Source organism: Mus caroli, chromosome 18 (assembly GCF_900094665.2).
Source record: "Mus caroli chromosome 18, CAROLI_EIJ_v1.1, whole genome shotgun sequence".
NCBI lineage: Eukaryota > Metazoa > Chordata > Mammalia > Rodentia > Muridae > Mus > Mus caroli.
Genome location: NC_034587.1, coordinates 54,673,166 through 54,701,042, shown reverse-complemented (window position 1 = coordinate 54,701,042; position 27,877 = coordinate 54,673,166). Strand labels below are relative to the sequence as shown.

At 38.7% G+C, this 27,877-nt stretch overlaps 1 protein-coding gene across 2 annotated transcripts in view; it reads right to left on the bottom strand.

Moving 5' to 3' along the window:
* Slc12a2 (solute carrier family 12 member 2) overlaps positions 1-27,877 on the bottom strand; it is a 67,659-nt gene that overhangs the window by 19,434 nt on the left and 20,348 nt on the right. For both annotated transcript variants that reach the window (XM_021150686.2, XM_029471904.1), the window contains exons 4-18: positions 27,509-27,604; positions 26,232-26,371; positions 25,494-25,604; positions 24,113-24,221; positions 22,969-23,096; positions 22,800-22,884; positions 21,119-21,270; positions 17,005-17,112; positions 15,352-15,475; positions 14,559-14,660; positions 13,200-13,355; positions 11,798-11,897; positions 7,647-7,758; positions 5,525-5,665; positions 1,042-1,148 (exon numbers count right to left, since the gene is read on the bottom strand). In XM_021150686.2, coding sequence (XP_021006345.1) covers positions 1,042-1,148; positions 5,525-5,665; positions 7,647-7,758; positions 11,798-11,897; positions 13,200-13,355; positions 14,559-14,660; positions 15,352-15,475; positions 17,005-17,112; positions 21,119-21,270; positions 22,800-22,884; positions 22,969-23,096; positions 24,113-24,221; positions 25,494-25,604; positions 26,232-26,371; positions 27,509-27,604 — 1,771 coding nt within the window. The remainder of the gene's footprint in view (positions 1-1,041; positions 1,149-5,524; positions 5,666-7,646; positions 7,759-11,797; positions 11,898-13,199; positions 13,356-14,558; positions 14,661-15,351; positions 15,476-17,004; positions 17,113-21,118; positions 21,271-22,799; positions 22,885-22,968; positions 23,097-24,112; positions 24,222-25,493; positions 25,605-26,231; positions 26,372-27,508; positions 27,605-27,877) is intronic.

The following is a 27,877-nucleotide window of genomic DNA, read 5'->3' as shown; positions in this document are numbered from 1 at the left end:
ATCCTTGCAGTAGATGCCAATTAAGAGACCCTAATATCGAAAAAAAAAAAAAAAAAAAAAAAAAAAAAAAAAGTTGGACATTCACATCACACCCTTTACCCCAAGGCTCAATCTTTGCCAAAGAGAGGGCAAAGGATTGTAAGAGCTAAGGGTGGTGGATACCTTCAAGGAAACACTTTTTCAAGTCACAACAGCACAGATGCACTATGAATTCACAGTGATTGTGACAACATGCACAAGCTACAGCCAGACAAAATCCCAAGACAGAGGATTTGGTAGTGGCTGGGAGAATGAGTCAGGTTTTTTAATGCCGCCTCTAGCAGACTGAACACACTAGCTGGGGGAAAAAAAAAAAAAAAAAAAAGTCAATTAGAAAAGGGGGGAGAGATAATCTCAAAATTGGATGGGAAAGGCTGGTGGAAAGGAAAGAGTTGAAGGGGATGCATATGTTTCAATGCACTGAAATTATCAAAATACTAATAAAGATATAATGAAAAAGGCAAGGGTAGCAGAGGATTTTGCACACACAGAAGCGGCTTTGTAGATCTGTTTGCACATTTACTGTACACATCTGTCTGTGCTTTGTGTAAGAGAGACATCAGTATTTTGTTAATAGATCCTCATTTTAAAACCCAGACAGTTCATGGGGTCGTTCATTTTTCTGCACCTATTAAGAAAACACATGGAGGGAACCATGGCTCCAGCCGAATAGGTAGCAGAGGGATGGCCTTATCTGGCATCGATGGGAGGAGAGGTCCTCGGTCCTGCTTGATGCCCCAAGTAGGGGAAGGCCAGGGTGGGGAGGCAGGAGTAGATGGGTGGGTGGGAGAGCTCCCTCACAGGGCAGGGGGGAGGGGGGAGGGCATAGGAGGCTTGAGGAGGGGAAACCATAAAAGGGGATAACAGTTGAACTGTAAATAAATAAAATAACCAATAAAAAAAGAAAAGACTATATAAAAAAGTGTTTTAAACAAATGAGTGAATGCTTTTAGAAGTTGCATTTTTTTCTGCCCAGTACATAATAATTTAGAAGATACTTACTGAAATAAGTTTATATACATATCCACATCCCTCATATCTGCTTGTAACCAATCTTTCTTAAATCCTAGGACAAGTGTGTTTGGCTTCATACGACCAAGTCCAGCAGCCTAAAACATACAAAGACAACTTCAAAACAGACTATTCAACAGAAGAAATTTTAAAAGATGAAATATTTTTACACTGAGAGTTTTAATTACAATATGAAATTGACCCCCCCCAAAAAAGAAATTGACCCAAATTACTCATACTAAAACACAATAAAAATAGACACTACAATTAAACTTTCGAAAATGTCTAAATTCATTTTTATATCTTAATGACAAAAAGAAATGTGTACTTTTGCTAACCAAAATAACATTTAATTAAAAAAAACAAAAACAAAAACAATGTATTCACCTCCATGATATATTTTAATAATAGCCACTAAGGCTTAGATGTAAGACTATTATCTGGAGCTCTGAATTCTGAGTTAATTTTACTTATGCAAATATTCCTTCTAAAATCTCTTTGATTCCCTTCCATAATAGTTCAAAGTATTTTTCAGTGTCACCAAAAGCTACAATGCAAGCCAAGCATGGTGGTACCTGCCTGTAATCCCAACACTCAGGAGGCAGACAGGACTGCCATCCATGGGTTTAAAGTCAGTCTGGTGTACATATAGTGAGTGTTCTGGGCTACATATTACAGAAACATATAAGGAGATCCTGATTAAAAAAAAAACACATTAATGAAGACACACATACACAAATTAAAGAGCTGTAATTCAACATAATTAACAGTTATCCCTCAAAATCCACTAACATCTCTTTCCTATGTGTTTTCTTTTGCTTTAAGTACAATGAGAAATTGTGGAAAGCCATTTGGGGTACCGCTTGGCAGTAGTCTGACATTGGCTAAGGACAAAAAAATGGGCTTCAGGCAGGACTCTGACATTAGCATAATAAGGAAGTTTCGACAAGAATCTAACTTTAGGCTGTGATAGAGAAGTAAGGTAAGGCAGGGATTTAGTCTTAGGGTGGAACAGAAGAACTAGGAGGCTTCAGGCAAGATTTGGGGCTTGGACAAGGAAGTGGGCTCAAGAACCATGGCAGCACAGCACATACAATTCCATGCTGCTTTGTTAGTTCCTTATTGTACTGCTTGCCCAAAATACTTGCATGTAATTAAAATGGTATAAAAAGTAGGTTGGAAAATAAAAATTTACCTTCAGTCTCAGAATTGACTGGGGTCACGCAAAATGTTGTCTGTCTTTTTTTCCTTTTAATTCTCACTTTCACGCTGGAGAGAGTGTTGACTGACTGAGCGGGCTTGGGTTTGGGGACGTTATGGCATCTTAAAAATTGTGATAGGGGCTGAGGAGATGGTTTGAGGAGAAACTGACTGTAGTCCGAGTATGAGGACCATATTGCAACCCTCAGATCCCATGTAAAATTACCAATGGTGGGCTGTAAAGGCCAGCATTTCTTTGGGGCTTACAGGCCAGCCACGCTACACAAATTGTCAAGTTCCAGGAAGAGAGTGAGAGACCCTGTCTCCAAACAACAACAAAACACCATGAGGGGATAACATCCACAAATGGATTGGAGACTGACCTCCGGCCCACCTCCAAGTCCACACATGTAAGTGAGCTGTGGTGAGAAGTGAACACGCTTAGCACTGAAGCAGCATGCATCACGTCCACAGTGCTGCCAAGTAATCATCGCCCCAGTCAGAAAGCCTACAACTGCTACTCAGGCTTTCCCTTGTGGCCCCTTTGACAGTTAATAGAATTCTCTCTGGTCACTTCATGAATGAAATCGTGGTATTTAGCTTTCTGCCCTTAGCAGGCTGTCTTCTAGGTTAATGCAATTGGTATAACTCACTTCCTTTCTATAGGCAAACACCATCGTGTATACATGCCACAGTTTGCTTTATTTGATGATGGGCCCTTCAACTGTTCTAGTTCATACCTTTGTACCTTTGGCTACAGTGATGGTGGTGCAGCGAAATATCTCCATTAAAAACACTCTGCCTCAGTTCTTTCCTTCAGTTTTGTAAAAGCCAAGGAATGTAGCACTAAGGTCATTTCAAATTTACCTTTTTTTTTTTTTTTTGGTTTTCCGAGACAGGGTTTCTCTGTATAGCCCTGGCTGTCCTGGAACTCACTTTGTAGACCAGGCTAGCCTCAAACTCAGTAATCTACCTGCCTCTGCCTCCTGAGTGCTGAGATTAAAGGCATGCACCACCATGCCCGGCTCAAGTTTACCTTTGTAAGGAACAATCAACCTAATTTTTAAAATTCAGTATCATATTATATTCACAATCAGAAAAGCGCAGGGTCTCAGTTTTCTACTGAGCTGTAATCCCTTAAAGCTCTAATTTTATAAAGTTAGGAATAAACACCTTCTAAGATACTCAAGTACTGAGGCTTTCAGTGGCATTACTGCAGTAACTAACTCCCTTTATGTTTTTCATTTCCACATATATCTCTCTCATCTTCAATCCTTTACTCAGGGTAGCTATTATGAGAGAGATTTTATTTCCAGTTTCCATGAAGGAGTATGTCACTAACAACAGTTTACTACTGAAGAAATGATCTTTTCCAACACATTCTTCACTAGTGCTCTGAAAATCAGTTTGCAGACTCCACCCCTATGCGTCACCTCACAGTGCAGTCACCGGGCTTCTTACACACACCAGCCTTCCCTCCCTCCCACAGTGTTATCTTTAGATCTTCAGCACAGATCTCTGTGCACCTTGTGCCAGAACTCAGTGATCAGAACTGCATTTGCTGTGTCAGCTTCTATGTGCCATCACAACCATAACAGAAGGAAGAATAGGCTGTAGTTTTCATTTCTGTCTTCAACTATTAAGTAAAAGCATTTCCAAATATTATGGCTAGCAACATAAATGGAACAACAGCAAGAGAAATCCATTAGATTTAAAATCACAGAGAAAGTAAGTATATGACTATCTGTTTGGGGGTTGTCTGTTTGTCTTTGTTGGTTTTTTTCTTTTCTTTTTTTTTTTTTAATTTTTTGGTTTTCTGAAACAGGTTTTCTCTGTAGCCCTGGCTATCCTGGAAATCTGTTGACCAGGCTGTTCTCAAGCTTACACAGCCACCTGCCTCTGCCTTGGGCCTCACCACCTGTTTCACTGTGACAAAGAAACAGAAATCTATGTGCTAATGAGATTTAAGTAAAAAATTACTTCATAAAAATTATTATACATACATAGACAACCCTGGCCAACCACTCTAAGGTTTCTTGTGCCTGGAACATAAATTTCATAGAGTTTTCTTTACATGTAAAAAGGTGTGTGCATGAAGCCTCCTTTTGTTCTCTAGTGTGATAAAAGAGGGAGGGAGGGAGAAAAGGAAGGAGAGAGAGATTGAGATTGTCCAATAGCGACTGTGACATGGATTACATAACAGTTCAAAACACGTCCCACTTCTCTGTATGTGGCAGTAGTGACCCTTGTGGATATGGGCACAGGGTCGCTGTTATTTTTCTCTAGCTTTCCTCTCTGATTCCTTTCACTCCTTTCTGTTTTGCAGCCATGGAAGGCTTGTTCTTACCATGTAGCCTACGCAGGTCTCCTCAGCACCCCAAACTCTGGGATTATAAAGGCACACATCAAAGCTTGGTTCAATATGGCTTTTGAATAGTCTTTGTAAGGACTTATTTCACACTTTTTTCACAGACAAGCAATTATTACAGATAACAACCACTCGTGTCATACAGTGAATACAGTGAATACTCGTGTCATACAGTGAATTTTCTGTGTAAGCGGCCTCTCTTCTATTTTTTGCCATCTATTGAGTTACAGTAGTTTCCATATAAATGTGATAATTACTTAGCAATCCTACTCGGTGCCTATCCTTCTTAAAGATTACTGATCATTCTAAACTAAATTCTAACAAGTTCAACAGGACGGGCTCAAGACAACACTGGGGACCTCGCTCCACCTTTAACAGACAGCTCCATGGTCACAGTCATTAAAAGCTGCTTCTACTTTTAATGGTCAGTTGGTTGGTTTTTAAGATAAAGTGTCAAGTGCTGTCTCCATTTATAATCTCCCTATTATCTTCAGGACATAGACAGAAGAAAGCGGCAGCACTAACTCTTCACACTGGGACTCACTCTAAACTTCCTACTGTGGTGCCTGTAAACTACACAGAGTGAAAGGAAGGGAAGTCTAAACTTAGAGCTAGCAAATGAACAGAGATACGAAGGACAGCAACTTTTTGAAAAGTCAAATAAAGACAGCTATGACTCAACACTGTAAAAACAAACCTAGTGGGTGGAGGAAGTGAAAAATAACAGAAAGAGACTAACAAGCTCAGGTGACACCCTACAACACAAAATGTCTGTAGTTTTCTAAACTATAGGAAAAAAAGGTGATTTAGAGATCTTTAAGTGATATGCACTTATAGCACCACGAGGAAAGACCTGAGGAGGACACGGGAGTTTTAGCCACATGCACCACAGGAAAGGCTCATCACCTGCATCAAGTATTGGGCACCTTCCCGCAAGTCATCTGCGTGAACCGGAGCATAGAACGCCTTCATTTTGTTTTTAATGAGCCATCGCTGATATTTGGCTTGATCAATGGACATCTCTTTCATAGCTTGTCTTCTGGGGCCCTTTAAATTAAATTATCAAGATTTGTATTTAAAACATAATCCATTTTACACAAATTCACATACAAAAGCCATTCTCTTATACTAGTATGAAGGAACATGCTGTTTAGTGTTGAGACGAGAAAAGCGCACAGTAACTGCCTCCTGTTCTCCAGGGAAGGAATTCTAATAAGTAAGATTATACAAAACAGGGGAGCTCTGCTGCTGCCTGGAGAACGGAGACTGCAAATAAGATTTTAAACAAAATATTTCAATCCTAAATTAATGAGAGAAATTTGCAATTACGAAAATGGAAAAGAGATTACAGAAAGCAAAATAAGAGCCTTCTATTTCTCTACAGAAAGTTTACTAGTTTGATTTTTGTTTGGTCTAAGTGTCTGGGTTGTTAAATCACAGTAACTTGAGGATATAATTGAAAATCAAAGGAAAACATATTCTGCTCCTAGCTGAAGCAAATGAGCTTTGCTAACTCAAAATTCTGTTTTTATCCTTTTACACAACATATAAAATTTGTTAGGCATGAATATATAATACAAAAATGTCCAAATATTTAAAAGTATTTGTCTTAAAAATAACTATGTAGAGGAAAATTCAATCTTTCCTAAGTATGTTGTCCTTTTTGTAACATCTTGGGCTCAAAGCACTAGCTTCCAGGGATGAGTTCGAGACAAACTGGAAACCTCTACATACCCTATCTGAGAGATCAGTGCTGACAACAGGCCCTCCACACAAGCCCGTGTGGCTTCGCAACTAAAAGCAACTGTCACAGGCAGTGCAAAAGAATGCACACCAGAACTCCTGGTGCCGGAATAAGGGAGCAGTGCTGTGGAAGAAATGGCACTCTAGTTTTTCTGGTTTTTTTTTTTACCCCCTCACCCCCCAATGGCCTATCATTTGCTACTCTTAAAGGCTTGTTTTTAACTGCACTCAGATTTAGAAACAGTTCTCAGTGAAGACAGCCTACATTTCTTGGCAATCTTCCTCACATTTTTCTTTGGCTTCCCTTCATTCTCTTGCCCAAATGGTTATTTAACAAACTCTGCAGCCCCCTCATTCACTTAGTGTTGTTTCTTCAGAGCAACACATGTGCATTTGTGTCACAGGATGTGTGCAGTAACATGGTGAGTCTGGGGTGCTTTGGCCTGGGCTTCCCACCATCTTTGTTCGATTGTTTTCTGCTAACACACTGGCAGACGTTGTCATCATCATGTTTAGAAACCGAAACATTTTCAGGTTCTAAGAGTAATTAAAGTATCCTCAAGGAATCTCTATATACCCAACCCTCTCCCTCTCCCTCTCCAGTAACCAAGTTGAGAACCCTCAGATTGGCATCTACAATGTATCTCAAACAGACCTGAGCTTCTTCAAAACTCTCCTTGGCCTCTAACAGCATGCTGCTTACTCGGCAGCAGGCACACTCTGTTGTGCATCAAGACAACTTGCTTCATAGAAAAACTCTGTCATTTCTGCCAATGATTTGGACCACAGAACCTTTCCCCAGCATCAGCATCAGCAGCTACTCCTATTACCATGTGCTCCTTACATAAAGTGCAAAGTTTGTACCGAACTTCAACAAATTCCCAACAGCCGATTAGGGAGGAGATGTTCAGCTTCATCTTAACACAACTGACCAGGGGGTACCACAAAAAAGAGCCACTTAGTTCCTTATGCAGAGCAGGTGAAGCATAAATTCACAATTATTTTCAATATTGAAAATGATCTAAGAGAAAAAATGCACTACCTTTGGGGCGAAAACATATTATTTTAGACATTTTACTTACTGGTTAAAATAACTAAGGTATAAAATATCCAGATCTTTTAAAATATGTTATTTTGCAACTGTTTAAAGAAAAAGGTATTTTGAAGAAAATATCTCAAAAGTTCCTACAGATCCGTCTAATAATTTCTAATCTAGAAGGTATATTAATCACAGCCCATTTGATGAATCAAAAAGTTTACTATAGAGAACAAGAGCGATACATACCATATGCACATGGCCACAGATCATTAAACCAACATTTTTCGTGAAGTCATGAACAAGATGAAGTAAAGCAGGCCGTGAGTTTGGAGAACCTGTCATTACAAGGCACTGTGGTCTAATTTAAAATTAAAAAAAAAAAAAAATTAGAACAGTTTGAAATTTTTATGTAGTTTCTCTAAGAACAAAGCTACACAAGAACTTTAAAAAGATCATCTTTATTTAATCCTTCCAAAGGACGCAAGTTCAGATCTTGGCAGCCAAGTCAGGGGCTACAACTGCTTATAATTCCAGTTGGCCATCAAAAGCACCCACAGACACAGGGCACATGCACAATACGCATAAATACAAGCAAATGTTAAGGAGAATGCAAACCTCCCAAGCAGTTCTGCTAAGAAGATACCTCAAAATAAAAATAAATAACAACAACAAGAAAGCCTTATAACAAATACTGCCTACTGAGTTTCTGGGAAGACTACAGAAATTACCATGTTGTTTATAAATGGCATAACAACTTTTATCTTCAAAGGTCATAACTATCCCAGTCACTTTGTAGATATTGGATACGTAAAATCAAATACAGCAGTTTGATCTATCTAGTCCAGTTAGTTCTACTGGCTAAAATCTCTTAATTCTAGTTAATAATGGCAAATGCCAAAACTGCACTCAGTTATCTATATAAACATGAGAAGTTGACAAAATACTTAGATGTTTTATTTTTATTTATTTATTTATTTATTTATTTATTTATTTATTTTTGGTTTTTCGAGACAGGGTTTCTCTGTGTAGCACAGTCTGTCCTGGCACTCACTTTGTAGACCAGGCTGGCCTCGAACTCAGAAATCCTCCTGCCTCTGCCTCCCGAGTGCTGGGATTAAAGGCGTGCGCCACCACGCCCGGCTACTTAGATGTTTTAAACTACTGTTTTTTGGTTGGGTTTCACCCCAGCACACAGGAGGCATAGGCAGGCAAACTCTGAGTTTGAGGCCAACTATAGCAAGTTCCAAGATAGGACTACAGAAGGAAACCCTACTTGAAAAAAAAAAATTGATTTTCATTAACTAGAGGAAATCAATCTTGTTTATATAACAGTCAATATCCACTTTATCCACCAAAAATGACTAGTGAAGTTTCTTAAATTTGCCACATCTATACGGACAAGCAAAAACCCGACTAGAGTTCCTGAGGTAAGAACGGGAGAAGCGCTCAGCTCAGCGGGGAGGAGCACTTCCGGTTCTGACAGAGGACCACGGGAAAGGCTTCTTGGCCTGCAAAAAAACACCTTTCAGGTTTTTTTAAGTTTAAAGTTGTCGACTAAAAATAGCCTGCCATTTCTGAGGATTTGATGCCCTCTTCTGATTCACACACATAGATACATATACATAAAATAAAACTAAATTAATCTTTTTTTAAAATTCTAACTTAGCCACTGTTATAGTAGTCCCTAAAATAATAAAAGCATTAACAAAGATTTTTTAAAATGCCGACTTATTTGGAATTTTAGTCAAGTAGGTCACATATCGACTCTTTCAGAGAGAGGTGCTCTGGGGTAATGAAAAGTAGCGTCATGGCCCAGCCGGCTCAGGGCCCTCTTCTGACCATCTGTATGCCTTTCAGTTAGTTTCTGCAGGGGGCAGGAATTTCTAGCTACAGAAGATGACCCCTCACCTTCTTAGATGAAGTAACTATGAGTAACTTACAACCTGAAAGGTGTTCCTTTCCAGACCTCCATGGACATAATGATCACTCTGATCATAAGAACAAGTCGTATCTTTTAGGGACCAGCAGAATGCCAATACATAAGGACGAGGGGAGCCAAATGACCAAATCTGCCTACCTGCCAGGAGCCATCCCTGCCTGGACATCTACCAATGCCTTTCTTATTCAATTATTGCATTTTTAAAAGCTTCCTGAAGGTTAAATTAAGGTTAAGAGGAGTCTCCTCTTACCATTATATAATTTCTGTTAAATGTATAGAATCACAGAAACCCATGGAAAAAACACCGGAGAGTAAAGCTCCACAATCCCGAAAGCTATCTATACAGCAAGCAGAAGAGGGAAGGGGCAAACCATCAGGAGACACTGAATGAGGCCGTGAGGCCGTAAGGCTACTGATTCTAAACCGCAAAGGCAGCAGCATGAAGCTGTCAGCAACCAGGCATCTCCAAGCATCTCTGCAAACCACAGTGAAGCTGTGTCAGAGAAACCAAAATCAAGAACCCTGGTCTCGTGTGTACATAAGAGGCAATAGGCAGTGCCAAGTCACTTCCATCACTCTGGGGACAACTGCCTACATCTGCTCAGCTAAAGGCCTCTGTGGTGTAGACACTGGAAGGAGCCGGGGCAGGGTCAGCAGTCTTAAAGTTAAGAGGACTCAGAAAGTTACTCATGGGCAAAACTCTGAAACCTCCACCTCCTTCCCCTACCTGGCTCTCAGAACTCTGGTAACAAGGACACACAAACAGCTTAAAATATTCATTTCTGAGAAATCTAATCAGATCAAAAAGAAAGCCTTTAAGATGTCTTAAATTCCGTGAAGAATGAGCAAAGCCACATTAATTCACAGTGAGGACTTGAGTGGCAGACCTCAGCACCAATGCCCAGACAACTTCATTGGCAGGGAGCATAAGAGCTGCACTTCAGATGAATCCAAGAACCCAAACTAGGGAAAAAGGAAATAGTGAGAAAGAAACTTCAAGTAAATCTAATTTTGGGGAGCACTGATGAAGGCTGAGATAGATACAAACTACAAAAGGTGTGTGTGTGTGGGGGGGGATTATTAGTTCTAATAAAACAAAAAAGCCAAAAAGAAAAAAGAAAATTACACTGTGTCCACCTTGTTTAAAGTCATAAAAATATAAATGCTAAATATGAATTAATCAAAGTAACACCATAAAATATAATTAAAGTGTAAAAAGAGGGACAATAACAGCTAGGCAAGAATGAAATCACATGGCCAACAGTTTTATAAAGTCAACACACAACAAGGAGGTAACAAAGCAGCTGAACACTGAGCCTGCTGCCTGTGGACAAGAAAGCAGACATGGAGGATTAAAGCACGCACTGGTTCTCACAGCAGATTTTTACCAACTCTCTTCTCTGTGCCATGTTTATTATAATTTTCATAAAAAACTCAAACTCACATGATGCCTATAATCTCAGGACTTGGGGGGTGGGGGTGGATACAGCCAGAATCCTTGAGTTATGGAACATCTGGACTATACAGATAAGTAAACAGCAAAAAGCAAACTTGGACTAAAAAAAGAACTTCAAAGAAATCCAATTATAAGTGCATGTGAGTTTTTGCTGGTTTAAAATTGTGACCTTTGTTCATATCTTTATTGATGTTACACAACTCACAAGAGAATAATTTCTATTTTTTGTCATACTTGACATCAACTGCCCAGAATACGCTAACATTAAAGACTGTCTACAAGGCTTGCATTCCTCTACCCCCTCCCCATTCACATGCAAAGCTGTGATCTCTGAGATGTCTTCACTCTTGAAAAAAGGCACAGTAGATGGGCAGGCACCCAAACAGCAATACAAGGAGCATTCAATCTTTAGTCTTAATACAATGACAAAGATAGACATCAAAACAGCCCTATCCTGGCCAGTTATGGTGTGGTTGCCTTTAATCCCAGCACTCAGGTAGCAGAGGCAGACAGATCTGAGTTCAAGATTAGCCAGGTCTACACAAAGGGGAGTTCCCAGGCAGCCAGAGCTATACAGTGAAACCCTATCACAAACAAAGAAACAAACAAACAAACCTCTTATGAGGGTCAATTCCCAACACCCACATAATAGTTCATAACTGTCTGTAACTCCAGTGCCAGGGGATCTAATGGCCTCCTCTGGCCCCTGCAGCACCAGGCACACAAATGTTACACAAACATACATACAGGCAAACATCAATACATAAAAAATTTTACAGAAACTTATAAATAGGTATACAACATGGTTACAAAGAGAAGACATATTAGTTGTCTTCAAATGACAGATCCTTTTTCGAAAGAAGGTTTTAACTCATCTGACTTGGTTCTGAATAACGCTGTTCAAGCCCACCCAGGGTACTCTGTAGTCCTCCATACAGAACGTCACTGGAGAATGATAGGTTCAAGAATGACGGACTTAGCAGAATGGCACCCATCACCTACCTGAAGTTTTTCACATGGTCCTCCACCCCGGAAAGACGGATTGAATGCTGCAGTGCACTCAGGTAAGTCAGCGCTTGTGTGGAGGATCCCCAGTTCACATCTGTGGGAAAACAGCGTCGTGTGGGGTAATACCAATGGCAAACAATTCAAACCCATGAGACAGACAGCAAATTGAGTAGAATTTTAAAATGTTAAAAATGTAAAGTAAACAATTCTTCTATAACCTCACATAATTCCAGGATGTAGTAGAATAAGACTACCATCATGCCTGTTGTTGCACTTGAGAAAAGGCATAACTTAATAAAGGCTTGACAGCAGGGCGTGGTGGCGCACGCCTTTAATCCCGGCACTTGGGAGGCAGAGGTAGACGGATTTCTGAGTTGGAGGCCAGCCTGGTTTACAGAGTGAGTTCCAGGACAGCCAGGGCTACACAGAGAAACCCTGTCTCAAAAAAACCAAAAAAGAAAAAAGAAAAAAAGAAAAAAAAATAAAGGCTTGACAATGAATGGCACCGCAAGCGTGCACTTAACTCAAAACAATCTCTTAGCAACAGTAGCGGAAGACCTGAAGGAAGGGGGCAGATGAAAGTACAGTGAATACACTCAAGCTATTTAAACATGAAAATGTCCTTTCCTACTGAATGAAAATGCTGGGCCTTCAATGATTTTAAACATATTAAAATATGCTTCAGAGGTACTTTAGAGTAATAATTTAAAAACATAGTTCCCTTGTCCATTCATTGTAGAGCCTCCATCCGAATCCAAAGCTTATCACTTCATATAAATGTTTCATAAGTGTTTCATCACTGCTTAAAACGACTGTATTGTAACTATTCATCTTCTGGTTCCTAACTTTTTTGACAGATCTTTTTTCTGTATTCTGAGGCACTCCTAATAGCACTTACCCTCATAACCTAGACATTTGAAATGGTATTCACTAGCTCTCAGTTTAAGAACAATTATATTTACATATTTTAGAAAATCTTTATCTTTCCAATACTTGAATTCCATGCTATATAGCAGTTCTAAAACAAAAAGAGGCAATCAATACACATATCTGGATAGTAGCTACGACAGTGCTGCAAATCTGCAACTTACAAAGAACAATTTTAAAGCATACTGAGTGCAACAGAACGTTAGTATATTATTTTTCTTAAAATAAGGTCAGTCATAATTAATTCATGGGTTAGAATGAAATTCTATAGGAATAAAACATTTTAAAATAGTTTACTGATGCTAAATGTTGTTCAAAAAGAACAAAAAACTTATTTGGAAAGAGGGTATTTTCAATTTTACATGTGAGACCTTTTCAAATATACAAAGAATGCTTAAATAAGAAAAGTTACATTAAAAACTTGTAAATATTTTCTAGCTTACAATACTATAAACAAAAGTCTACTGACCTGGTTTTTTGTAAGTAACATAAATGTACAGCCCAAGGACTATCACATACGTGAGCAGTGCAGCCCACCAGTTAATGACAAACATCACTATGCAACAAAGAATTGCTCCAATAAGGGAGATCCACATGTTGTAGTATTTGAATGCAGGACGCCATCCTAACAATGACAGAAAGAGAACATCTCTCAGGTCTCTCTGCCTTATTATACAGTGGTGCTTAATCATGTATAACAAAGCTTTCTTTATGGCTGCCACACCCAGATGACTTTACACACTAAATGCAACGGTCATCCCTAAGACAGTAAAGTCAATGACTGTTATTGAACACAACTGCTGTTGATAATTTTTAATGACTGAAAACACTATTTTCCTATTACTGCTCTTCTCGGACCTTCAGTCAATCCATCTTTTAAAAATTGAATTCAACCAACCACAGTGAAAACTAGAGAAGCAGCACACAGAGGAACGACTTCATTCTGCCGCTTAGTGGGGCAGCTTTACGCTCTGGTCTTCAGCATGAGACACACTTAGTGGGGCAGCTTTACGCTCTGGTCTTCAGCATGAGACACACTTAGGTTGTAATAGATAAAAACATTTCAAGAAACCTACCCACCTAACGAAATCTAGGTGTAAGCTCATTCATACGTTTCCAGTTGGTGTTTATGAACTTAAACTACTCATAAAATATTAAAAGATGTTTTAAACTTGTCACTAATAGCTAAAAATATTTTAATTAATTCAATAAATTTTAATTTTGAAAGTAAAACTGAGGCTCAAACATGGATGTTCATGCTTCCTTCTTCTTCTGAGAACCCCACATGATTTAGCCTGTTCCAACAAACTTAAATGCTTCTGTACTTTCTAAACATTTACTGATTTTCAACCCTTGTCTGTTCATAACAAAGGGCACCATGATCCTTTTTCAGTTAATAAAGCCCCCTTATGTTAGGATTTCACAGAACTCATTGTGTAAAACACTCGCTGGGGGCTGGGGCTTAGGTTCATGGGAAACTGTGCTTGTCCAACATGAAGCACAGGCTCAATTCTTAGCACCGTGGTTAAGTAAGAACAATGCTCTGAGAAATGAATCAGGTAAGCAAACAGTAAAGACACTTTTAAAATAGGAAATAATTCTTTAGTATGGCAAATGTCGTTGTCAATGTTCTGAAGGAAGCTACAGCGAAGGGAATAAGAGCTTGTCATTAGTGCACTTCAGGGCAGAGACCTTGAATTTGACGTAACAAAAAGAAAACACTTTAATGAACAAAACTCATACAACCCAAATTTTAGAATCGTGAAAATTTGGTTTCCTCTGAAATAAAAGCCATTAATACATACAAATTCTTAAGATGTGAAATCACCTGGAGACTTTGCAAGTGATGCATGGAATACTGAAAAGTTGATTAAGGCGTATGATGCAAGGAAGAAATTAGAGATAATTGGAGCAATAACGTTCAATTCAGCTGCAAAAAAAGAAAAGAGAGTTAATGGTATTTAAAACATCAAAATTTGAAGTACTTCTAATTTTTAAATAGCATCATAACATCCTTAAATCTACTACAGATTGATAACTTATATTGTGTGTCACAATTGATGGCATAATTGGACTTTCACAATCAACTAATTTGAGTGGCTACACAAAATTCTTCATTAAGTCTCTTGTTATCTTAGCAGTGACAGGTCTATAACTCTACATATGTCTGTCAGAGGCACCACCATTCTTGGGGACACCAGCATCCTCTTCCTTACACTATCATCATATGTATTTTAGGAAAAGGATATTGTAGTAGTGTGTGCCTATAATCCTATTCCTTACAAAACAGAAGGGAAGGGAAGGGAAGGGAAGGGAAGGGAAGGGAAGGGAAGGGAAGGGAAGGGGGAAGGAGAGGGGAAAGGAAAGGAAAAAGGAAAGAAAGAAAAGAAGAAAACAGAAAAAAAGAGAGAATGTAATTCCTTCTAGCCCTAGTTTTTACACAGTGGCAGTAAGTTTAATAAATAATATCAGGGATTACTATCTGCAATATTTTACTTTGATTAGAAAGTGACTTAGTATACTAAATCAAGGCACATTTTGTTAATAATGTCATATTCATGATTATAGGTAACACTATAAACATAGCAAAACCTACATGATATGCCATTCACAGAACTAACCAATTAGGATGAATCCAAGTGCGATCAGGAATGTTAAGATGTAACCACGAAGAGGTTCATTATTTTTCCCATAACCTTTAGCAAACATCTGGAAAGCTGGGTAGATATTGTCCTTACATAGAGCCTAAGCCGAGGGAAAATATAAAAACATTAAAACACATGAAAAGTAAGATGTACAAGTTTGCAAACAGTTAAAGTAGGTTAATCAAGAAGGAAGCCCAAGTCTCTCATTTCTGATACTTTTTGTTCCCTGTCTCTCAGTGTTTCACTCGCAGACTATAAAGAACATGTAAATAGTTCAAACAGCTGAAGGGTAGTTGGTTTGTAACACTGCTAAAGATTTTGTTTGTCCTGCCTCATCCCATGTTAAAACTCTATGAAAAATCAGAAAAGCATTCATTCAAATAGTCAAAAACAAAAACAAAAAAAAACTAAAATTTGTCATTACAATACAGTGTACCTATGGCTTTAAGAAAACCAACTCCGGGGCTGGCAAGATGACTCAGCAGGTAAGAGCACTGACTAATCTTCCAAAGGTTCTGAGTTCAAATCCCAGCAACCACATGGTGGCTCACAACCACCTATAATGAGGTATGACGCCCCCTTCTGGCCCGTCTGAAGACAGCTACAGTGGTGTTCTAATGGATAATGATAAATCTTTGGGCAGGAGCAATCAGGGACTGAGCAAGTGGGACTGACTGACCGGAGCCAGTGGGATGGAGCAAAACAAGCAGAGGTCCTAAAAATTTCAATTCCCAACAATCACATGAAGGCTCACAACCATCTGTACAGTTACAGTGTACACATATAAATAAAATAATAAATAAATAAATCTTTAAAAAAAAAAGAAAACCAACTCCAAATCTGAAACTGAAAAGATGAAAAAGCCTAAGTATAAAGTTTAACTAGTTTTCTTCAAATCTTAATAGATATTGCCTTAAAATCCTATGAGATGCCATTACTATACTTTCTGGCTACAAATACAGTTTTAAGACGGCTACAAAATCAACATTTATCTGATATGGTAATTAAAGCAATTTCCTAATTAGTATTAGATGCTTAACGATCACTACAGGAAGCAGTATTCATCCTAGATATCACTTCATCTACTATAATTAATGTAATACGAGCCACATAAAACATTTAAGTTGGCATCATGCTAACTGAAACCATTATTTACTAGTCCTAACTTACAGTCTTACACTGCACTCCTAACCCTGACAATAATCCTAAACCTTTATGTTAAGTATGCCAAAACACAAAACCTATTTCTATCCCTAAAATATTTATTTTTATCATTTTCAATTATATATGTATGTCTAGAGATCCAGCAGATTATGTACATCCAATGTACATATTGGAAACTGAATTTGAGTCCTCTGCATGATACTGTACTGGTAAGCAGTCTCTCCAGACCCTCCAGTCATCCTTTCTAAAAAGACACTTCAAGACATGCACCTTGACAGTAGGAAAATGCACAAATGTTTGAACAGTCCTACATAGCAATTATACAAATAAAATTTATACCAATCTTGATATACGTATATGCAAACACTTTCAGATACAGGTAATTTATCTGAATATAACAACAATCTAAAATTTGAAATATTATTTTAACATCTCCTTCATTAAAAGTAATATGAAAATATTTACCTGAAATATTTTGGGAGCACTCACGAGAGATGCTAGTGCTGACGAGAGCGTGGCTGAAAAGATCCCTGCAGAGATCAAGGGTGCAAATCCTGACACCATGCTCATCACCTTAAAGAAATGACAGAACAGAGTAAGTAGTCACAATGTGAAGTTTCTAATAAAGGAAACTAACACTAGAAATAATCGGAGAGGAATCTGGTAATAGCAATGAGAAGTAAATTACAAATTATTAAAGTAGGTCTACTACTAAAACATCCGGCTAACTCCTGGCTTTTTAATCATAAAGGTTCAGTATGTATCTCCTAAGACACAAAGACTTATGAAAAGTATCACTAAAGCCATTAGTCCAGCTTATCTGGCCTTTCCTTCACAGTATCCCTATGTTGTCAGCAACCAAACTGCCTCAACTGACCCCATTTTCTTGGTCATTTTAAAATGGTATTTGTTTGTTTGTTTGTTTTTAAAACAGCTCTCAAAAATGACTGCTACTATTTGATGAATGTGTTTTCTCAATATTTGTAATATATGGTTTCATACCTTTTTAGTTTTTAATTTATTTCCTGCCATTCTCTGGAGCGCTTATCCTATATCCTGTGATGTGCTAACCCTCTCTCTCCATTATATAATCCATTTCTCTCATCCCAGGTTCTAGAAATATGATCTAGAACCAGTATATGGTTAGATCTAGCCAGTAAGTCAGACTAAAGTTAAGCTCTTATCAAAGTGTATTACATCAAGATAGTTTGTTTGTATGGGCTATCAGTATTGTAGATATGAAGTTATTTTTAAGTATGTAACAGTTAAATGTAAAAGTGTTAAACCAAAAGGTTATGATATAAATTCTATTCTGCTTCTAAATAACCTGGGATACAAGAAATTATAATTAAATCACAATTAATCACACACTGATAAATGATGAAGGTGGGTGATATGTACATTACCCTCATTACATTGCTTTGCCCGTGCATTATGTCTAAACATCTCCCCACATGTGTGCACTCCTCCTCCCAGACTCAGAGTTAGGCATGAAAACTTTAGACTCAATTCTCCACAAGCCTTGTCCTTTGCACAAACCACATCAGTGTCCTATGCTTAGAATCAGACAATACTACGTCAAGAGCCAACTAGACTTCTGCCTTTCCAGTTTAATATTTTCCCTCAGCACTTTCCTAAAATTTAATGGTGAAAAGAGTAGAAGGACATGGTGACACTAAATGAAAATAGTGGTCACATCACTGTTGTCCACAACATATAGCAGTCAAGATGACGGGCAAGATGGCTCTCCAAATGCAGCGCTGAATGGAGGTAAGGAATGGTAGCGTGAGCGCGCAGACGTGCATAAACACAGTGACCACGTCCAGGGTAAACAGAGGGTTGGGAGAGACCACCTATGAGGAACTATGACTGACAAGAAAAAAAAAAGAGGCAGCTCACACTTTGTTTATCATACAATGCATAAGTCAAATGCTTCACAGGACATCAAAATAGATATACAAGATAAACATATGTAATTCAAAATTTAAAACCAGTAAGATATCCTAAAAGCCTCTACGTCCTTGAGTGTGAAGTCGTTTATATATGAAAATTAGCACTGAAAGTGGGGCTTGTGTGGACTTCCTAACAGCCCTCTGTGGAGCCCTCACAGGCTCCTGTACCTGCATGCAAAGCTCCCAGCTGATGAAATGTTTGCAAGGATCAGGAAGGTGTCCTTTTGGGAAGCCGTGTGTTGCTGGGGTGGGATTTAGGTTTCAAAACCCTACCTAGTCCCAGAGTCTGTCTCTCTCTGCCTGCTGTCTGAAGGTCTGGAATTCAATCTCTCAGCTACTTCTCTAGCAACATGCCTGCCTGGTCACCACAATGATAATGGATTAAGTCTCTGAATCAGTCAATACTACGTCAAGAGCCAACTATTAAACACTTTCCTTTATAAATGTTGCCTTGGTCACAGTGTCTCTTCCAAGCACCAGAACACTAAGGTGACATGTAACTTACAGACTGCTTAGTTATTTATACTCTGTTGACAATGCTCACTTTATAAATAGCACAGGATTTGTACAGGATTGCCCCATCACCAGCATTGTGTATTTTTTCCCACAGCATTTTTTTTTATAAGTTTTCCTTATTTAAATTAACACAGAGCTTGACTCAAATGTGTCTGTAAGAAAGATCATAAAGAACACAGCTTTGTATTTCCAGGAAACACAGAAATCTGACTAGCACTTAAGTCACTGGGTAGAGGCCAATGTTTGTATCTTTTTTTTTTTTTTTTAGACAGGGTTTCTCTGTGTAGCCCTGGCTGTCCTGGAACTCACTCTGTAGACCAGGCTGGCCTCCAACTCAGAAGTCCACCTGCCTCTGCCTCCCAAGTGCTGGGATTAAAGGCGTGCGCCACCACTCCCAGCTGCATGAACGTTTTTATTTTTACCATATTGCCAAATCTTGGGACTAGAAAATACAAATTTGTATCATATAACTGAATCCAACACTTACTAACTACAAATAAACTGCTTGAAACTATACAATGGAATATTAAATGTCATCAAAGTACACTTTATTTAGAAACTTTATTTATAAAGTTGTATTATAAATATTTACACATTGTAAATAGTGATGTAAGTCCTAACAATATGCAGACTCTCACGACCCTTTTAATTATGGATTGGTAACAAAATGTTTATTTTTTTACTTGGGATCTATAGAAACCCATATATATATGTATATATATATATATATATATATATATATACATACACAATTATTATTTGTATTACCCTCTTAAATCTATATGTATGTGTTTGTATGTGTTTGTTATGTTCTAAGACTGATATATCTGACAACTAAAGCTTCACTTCGTTATGCTATCTTTTCCAAGAACAGCCCTGGGTGTCCTTCCTCAGGCACTGTCCCCTTTTCTCCAGGCAATCTCAACACCGGCCTGCAATGTGCATCGGAAGAGCTGGGCTTTCTGCCAGGAAGGCCCAAGCACTTAGTAGTCTTCCCTCCGTGGCTCCGAGACAACAAGCGTACACAACTACACTAGGTTTTTTACATGCCTTCAGGGAAGCAAACTCATGTTCATGTGTTCCAACTAAGCCATTTCCTCAGTCCTCATATATATGTATATGTATATGTATGTGTATATATATATATATATATATATATATATATATACACACACACACACACACACATACACACACAGAGGTAAATAATAAAGAATAGCAGTCTCCAAAAATTTAATTCTCTAACTTTTATGCATCTATTCAAAATAAAATTCTCTTGTTAAATGATGGTTTGGTACAGCATGCACCTCCACAGACCATACCTAATCAATTAGTATTACTATTAGTACCTAAATATTAACACACACACACATTGAGAAAAGGTATCATGTAGTCAAAGTTGATCTCAAAACTTGCTACATAACTAAGGATGACTGAAGCTGTGATCCTCCTATCCTACTTCCCAAATGCTGGGATTACAGGCACGTGCCACTTCACTCTGCTTGTGTGCTGCTAAGGACTGAGACCAGAGCTTTGTGAATGCTAGACGAGCACCTACCAACAAGCCACGTACCCAACTCTATTGATTAGTGTATCCTAACAGTTTATTTATACAGAAACAATGAGCGTACTACTAATTACTAGGAAGCTAAAATTGCTAGAACTAGTTTGGAAGAAGTTAATCTGACTTCAGGACTTACTATATACTAACTACATGAATCAGGACGAACACTGATGAACAAACAGACCCAAAGCTCAATGGTATAGAGCAGACAGAACCCAGAAACAGACCAGACAAAATGACTTTTATGAAGGATGCTTGTTTCATGGTTTTCTAAACTAGTATAAAATAGTAAACCCATAGGCTACATGTATACGCACTGTACACTACTAGAAAAGTCTAAGTGTCAAGGGCTGTGTTTTATTCCTGAATAGTTTAGAATTTACTCCTCGGTGTTTTTCCATTTGCCTAGTTAGTAACAACAGGGTTTAGGAGGGGCAGAAAGTAACAACCATCTCCCCAAATGTATACGGACATTCTGAATGGCCAGATATCAGGTGGTCTAATCCCTAAATACAGAATGTGTATATAATATAAACTCAATGCTCACCTGAAAGTTGTTCATTAGCCCGAAAGAACAAGTATTGCTCTCACAATAAGAAAAGTCAAAGTTTAGTTTGCAGGCTGCAGAAGTACAGTTTGTCAGCTCTGTTGTAATGGTATCATTAACATTGCCAGTGGCATCCCGAACAACACAGGAACCTGAAGCACAAGTAACAATGAGAGTAAGTCATACGTGCACTCCTCTTACAATTATTCATCCATTCATGGAGAAGTCACAGTACTGTCTAGGTACACACTCACAATAGCATACGCTGCACTTATACATATCTTTACTCTCAATGAGGTAAGAGAAGTTTGGAGGTGACTGAAATTTAAGTAATGAACTTAAACTTCTAATTTTTTTTTAAAGTGTTTCCACAAATGCAGGAAAACCTTGTACAAACATTTCAATGCCTGGATAGGCTACAGAGCACTTGGCTGCTTTTGTTTCCCTCTGTCTTTCACCCATGCTGGCAAAGGCACCTTTCCCTCTACATGCACCTGAGACCTTTCAGGACTGGAGAGAGACAAGAGCCCTGGACTCCATCAGCTCACGTGCAGTCACACTTTCATGTCCTGTGCCTGGCTTCTTTTGGAGACAGTCGCTGCCTATGCTTGGCTGGGCACACTTAAGGGAGAATCCTGCTTCTGTCTACTGAGCATGAGGGTCACACACAGTGTGGCTGGCTGCACCTGAGCAAGAGGATCACTCAGTGTGGCAATGCCTGACATTTTTGGGTGATAAAGGTTCTGTTGGTCTGAACTAGTCACAAAACCATGGTACAGAGCTTTCGCTGGCCCCTCCTGAGCACAGAAGGGGCAGCCACTGCTTACTTAGCACAGATGGAATGAAGATAGCATGAGGTCCAACAACTAGAGGGTCAGACATGTCAGACATGTCTCCTTGGCAATAAATTATTTTAAAAGTTGGAACATAATCAGTTACTCCATTACTTAAATTAAAAACTAATTTTATTTAGTTCAGCTACATAATATAAGCATCCTTGAAAGTTTTAGGGAAACATAAACTTTGTTAAACAAGTATGCTTATATACATACCTGTTTTCTCAAACAAATTTAAGAATTATGTATTAAGAATATGTTATATAGGAGAAGAGGTATGGGATGTGAGACAGTCAGAGGAAGGACTGGGAGGGGGATAAAGACTGGAGTGTAAAAAAAAATTAAAGAATAAGAAAAAAAAGAACATATCATATCCAAAAATCATTTTTAAAAGGCAATTTGGCCCATCAGTTAGCATTTCTAGCTTTTGTTCAGTTAAATTTCAAAATTACACTAAGAGATAGCTATAAAACTTGAAAATAGAGTTCTGTTGCTACTTCTGAACAAAACAATTTTTAAATGTGGCAAAATTACAGTATTTTTACTGAATATGCATGGAAACATCTGATCATGAAACTAATAAATTCAAAACTTATAATTTTGTTTGAAAATGAATTAGATACATGCAGAATAGGGTTCAAATGATTGTCTGGGCTTTCCAATTCTTTAAAACTTTATTTAATATTAAAGAGTAATAACAATAACTAACTTAACAAAGCAATGAATTCTATAACTTTTTTAACCAAAAAATAATGGAATAGTAAAGGCAGAAAATGCTGTAATAATACTTATGCTATGAACATCACAAACTTCCTGAGACGCATAAAGAAACAACAGCTATTTACCCACAGACACTGCAATTCCTATGTAAACCACTGTAGTGATCAAAATGGCTAAGAGTGTCCCTTTGGGTATGGCTGACTGAGGATCCTGAAAGACAAGAAGACATTTTTAGTCTATCTTTAAAAACAAATGCACGCATAGCATATTTTTTACAGTACTTCTAATACTTACTGCAAGATCACCTGAGATATTTGCTCCAGCTAGAATACCAGTTGCAGCAGGAAAAAAGATGGCAAATACAGAGAAGAAAGTCTCTTCTTCTCGAAAATCCGGCCCAAAGTTCTCGTTAAATATTTCAGCTACAGAAGACAAAATATTTTAGCAATTACTAGACAGTAAGTAAGAGCAAAATAACTTAGGTCAAGAGTAATCAGTATAGATGGTCTGCACACAATTGCTCATTCTTACTTTTTATGCTAATTTGGGTATCAGTGTTCCTGTTTTCCGGTGTGAAGGAACTGTTGGTAGTCACATGGTGAGCTAATCTTTGTTATATCCTACTTTTTTGGCACCTCTTACTAGTACTTTAAGGAACTCCTGAAAAGTGTCAGCATCACAGAACACAAAAAGGCTGAATGAGATGAAGATTACATAATGAGCTGTGGTTTTGTTTTGTTTTAAACAGGAAAAGCAAACAACTTAATGCAACTGAGCCTGGACTGAAAAACCAGCTGTTGCTATTAGGAGGCCCGTGAAGACTGACAAACACCTGTGCATTCGTGCATCAGACCAAAGGTACGTTTCCTAAAGTGCCATTTCCCTATGTAGATAGAAGCTGAAGAATTTAGAGATTAAAAGTCATGATTTTTGCAACTTCTGTCTGCTTTCACAATCAATAGCACTGTTAAACTGTTATGTTTAAAATGTCACATAGCAAGTAAAATTTTGGTTAATGATAGACAATATAAATACCAGGTTCTGTAACTTTATGCAGTCCGATGACATCGTAGACATTTTAGAGTGATGTGTGTGCAACAATAAAATCCCCTAAAGATACTTTTCACATTCCCAGTACCAAGAAACACAAAACTGGAGACACAGCAGAGCCAGGCTGGTGCCTCCTCCTCAGTAAAGCTGCTTCGCTACATTCTACCCCCTGCTGCTGTTAATATTCAAACACAAAAGATAAAAATGAGAGTGATTTTACTCTAATTGTACAACCTATATATAAAGAGGGCAAAACCTGAATTATTAATTAGAGTGAATCACCAGACCAAACATAATTACAGTATAAATTACCTAAAATGAACTAAATTTAGTTAACAGCACAGTGCTGTAATTTGCACTTAAGAAAGTATTCCATCTTTTTACTTACATTTATAGCCGAAGAAACCCTTGGGCTTCTTGCTCTCCAGTGAGATAAATGTTCCTATGACGAAGTCGGCGATGGCCAGGAGAAGAATCACCAGCAGCACAATCTGAGCCTGGGGTTTCAAACAAAACATCACGACCTGTCTCCTGTGCTTACTTCCATCACACAGGTAATCTGTCCTATTCTGTCCTTCTACCTCATGTCTTAAAGAATGCAAACTATTCAGTAGGTACTCAATAAGTGCTGTTACATGAATAACAGCTCTTAAAGAACTGTAGTAAAGCTAGATGCAGTGCCGTGAGCCTGAAGGTTCCACTTGTCAGATAGTCTGCAGACAGAGGATCACAGTCTGTGACTAGTCCCAGCTCTGAGATTGGTAGTGAGACCCTGCCTCAGGCAAAACTGAGAATGTTCCAGTATGGATAGAGCCACGCCACCCGTTTCCAAAACAAGTCCTAAAGACGGGCAAATCCCCACCCGAGCCACAGGCTTTTCATTCTATACAACTCTCCATACCTCCCTGCACAGACTACCATCTTGGGATGGTAAAGAACATGTTTGTTGTCAGCACAAGTTTTATATCAGGCCAAAACATAACGCTGTATCTGTCTGCAACTGTTCTAAGAAAGAAGGAAAACAGAAGAAATGCCAATGGGGAACTCAGGGAGTATTTAAAAATATGATTATTATGGAAATGGAGACACCTGTGCCACTGCATGTGTGTGGCGCTCAGAGGACACTTTAGGAAGTTGGATCTTTCCTTCCATCTCAGATCCAGCTCAGACCACAGGGCTTCCCTTCCATAGCAAGCACTGTCTTGCTGCTCCAGCAAGAACTTCTTACACATTAATCATGGCCCAAGAAGGATGAAATTATAACCTTTTTCAATAAAGTCAATTTTTACAGTTGTAAGTAAATGAAAGTCTGGGATACACTCAGTGGTAGACAGAATGCCTACCACACAAGGGGCCTTGGGCTCAACTCTTAAGCACTCAAAAACAAGCATACAAAGAGGGAAGCAGTGTTTTTTAAAATGGATTTAAAATGGGCTATCAACCGGGCGTGGTGGCGCACGCCTTTAGTCCCGGCACTTGGGAGACAGAGACAGGCGGATTTCTGAGTTTGAGGCCAGCCTGGTCTACAGAGTGAGTTCCAGGACAGCCAGGGCTACTGAGAAACCCTGTCTCAAAAAAACAACAACAACAAAAAAAAAACAAAAAAAAATGGGCTATCTTCAAATATAAATGCCAATACTTATATATCATAAATTTTGATAAAAATGGCCACTTTTTCCACTAGAGTCTGAATACATCACAGTTTGAGTTTCCTAGAGCACTGGCTGTGTGGACTAAGTGCTGACAGATCCATCTCAGTCACGGCTCACCTTTGCTTCCCACTCCATTCCAGCCACTGAGATGCCCAGAAGAATCACTACTGTAATGGCTCCAATAATCCGGATATCATTGATTTCATCTATCATAAGTATGGAATGTTCCTACAAAGGAGAAATACAAAGAACAGCTCTTTACATATAGACACTGCATCCCTGCTCACTAAAGCCATGGACAGAGTAGGTATAATGACACATGTTTGTGTTCCCAATACTTGGAAGGCAGAGGCAGAACTATCAAAGTTTCAAGGCTAGCCTGGTTTACACTACAAGCTCCTTGCCAGCTACACTGCAAGACTCTGTCTCAAAAATCAAAAGAAATAAAAGAAAAAAAAGAGAGAGAAAAATACTAATTACTATTAGTTGTTGTTCAACTAATATCTTAGCTATCTAATGCCTTATTAAATTACTATTACTGGTATATCTGATATGGAACCAATAAATCAAAAAAGGAATTACCAACCAAGAAAATTATAATCTGACCAGTACTGTTAGGTTTTATAATGTGACATTATCAGAAATGTATTCTGTGTTTGATATAATTAGTGAGCTTATGCTTTAATGGTCTTTTATGATATAAGAGGGATAGAGAATAAACCCCCATGCTAGTGTCAAAACCGCACAGTAAGTGTTAGTAATGTAGATAGCATGTTTTATAGCTCACATATGGGTTCAGGTGTGTGCATGTATCATCTCCGTGAAGAGCTGGCAAATGAATGACAGGTCCATTACCTTAAGCAGCTCCACCACGGTCTCTGCAAACCCAACAACATACATAGCAACGGCCACCGCATTGGCAAAAGCAAAGATCAAGCCAATTGCACCACCAAATTCCGGCCCTAGACTTCTAGAGATTAAATAGTACGCTCCTCCTAAGAAAAAGATAGAAAACTGTCAGGGTTTTAATACCACTAGATCTTCCAATTATACCAAGGAAGTCGCAGAGCAGATTCAGCCAAGTAGGTGAATGTATTTTCAGAAAGACTGGTATCTGAGATGCTGTGTTTACAGGACGTATTGCAGTGAAAACTGCCTTAATAAAACAGGAACTTTGGACTTCTGTAACTCATTTAAAGCTTATGATTAGAAGAAATGTCCCTATCATAGAAAGAAACTATGGTACTTCATGCTTGGTAATACCAGTAATCCACAGCTAAACAATGGAATAAAGACAAAACAAGCTGACCACCAGTGATAAACTCATTTTACTAATGTAGTACTTTTTGTCACATGTAACAAAATGTCAAGTTTTCCTCAATTTCAGTGTTTTGGCTTTACTGATAACCAAATAAGGAGGTTTCCAATAATTTCAGAAAAAAAAAAACCAAAACTAAATTCTCATTTAGACATGAGACCAAGCAGCACAATCTTTTTCCAGATTAAATTTTGCTAAAATGTAAATATAACTGTTTCCTTTCTGGTCTCATTAGTCATATAAGCAATGAAAGTCAACAGCAATGATGCATTCAAGATCATGTATGTCAAAACCATGGCATCACTCCCAGCCTTTAGGTGGCTACTACTACTATATGACCTTAAGTCTTAACCACACTGGACCGTGCCCAATGCAGTTACCAACCCAGCATGTGCCAAGTGCCAAAAGGTGCTCAGCAACTCTCTGGCTGACTGAAGTACAGGTGAGACACACTGCACCTACCCCGCGGAGCAGGCAAGTTCATACTAATTTCAGGTGGAAGTTCAAAAACTAGAGCTTACACAGCGGTCATTTTAAAGGGTGGCGGTGGCTGTCATCTACTTTTGCCATCTGTTACTCAGCTGAAGACAGGAAGAGGCTGGTCAGTACAATGCCAGAATGCGGGTCTGAGTGATGGGACTGAGAAGCCGCAGTATTTAAGGGCAGAATCCACAGGACTCTAGCAGTCTGCCAAGTGCAAGCTCTCAGAAACACCAATGGGATTTACAGGCCAGGGAAAGGCACTAAGGGAGACGCAGTAACTTAAAAAGCATGGACGTGTCTTTCAGGTAGGGCCTGGACCAGCTGGGCTCACCTCCTCTCACGAACCCATTGGTAGCTATTGCTGAAGTAGACAATCCTGTGATAGTTGTCACAACAGTGGCCATTGCTATTACAACGACAGACAGACCTTTAAAAGAGAAAAAACAAACCAACTAAGAACCTTATACCCCTAAATGTGGCACTACCTACAACTGGCTGGGCTGGCTCAACACTGAAGTAACAGCATGGTCTGCTGTATTGAATGAGAAAGGCCCCTACAGGCTCGCATATCTAAATGTTTGGTTTCTAGTTGGTGGACTATGTGGGAAGGGTTAGCAGATGTGGGCTTGTTGGAGGAAATGTGTCACTGGGGATGGGCTTTAAGGTCTCACTCTCAATGTGCTCTGCATGTGAATCATGT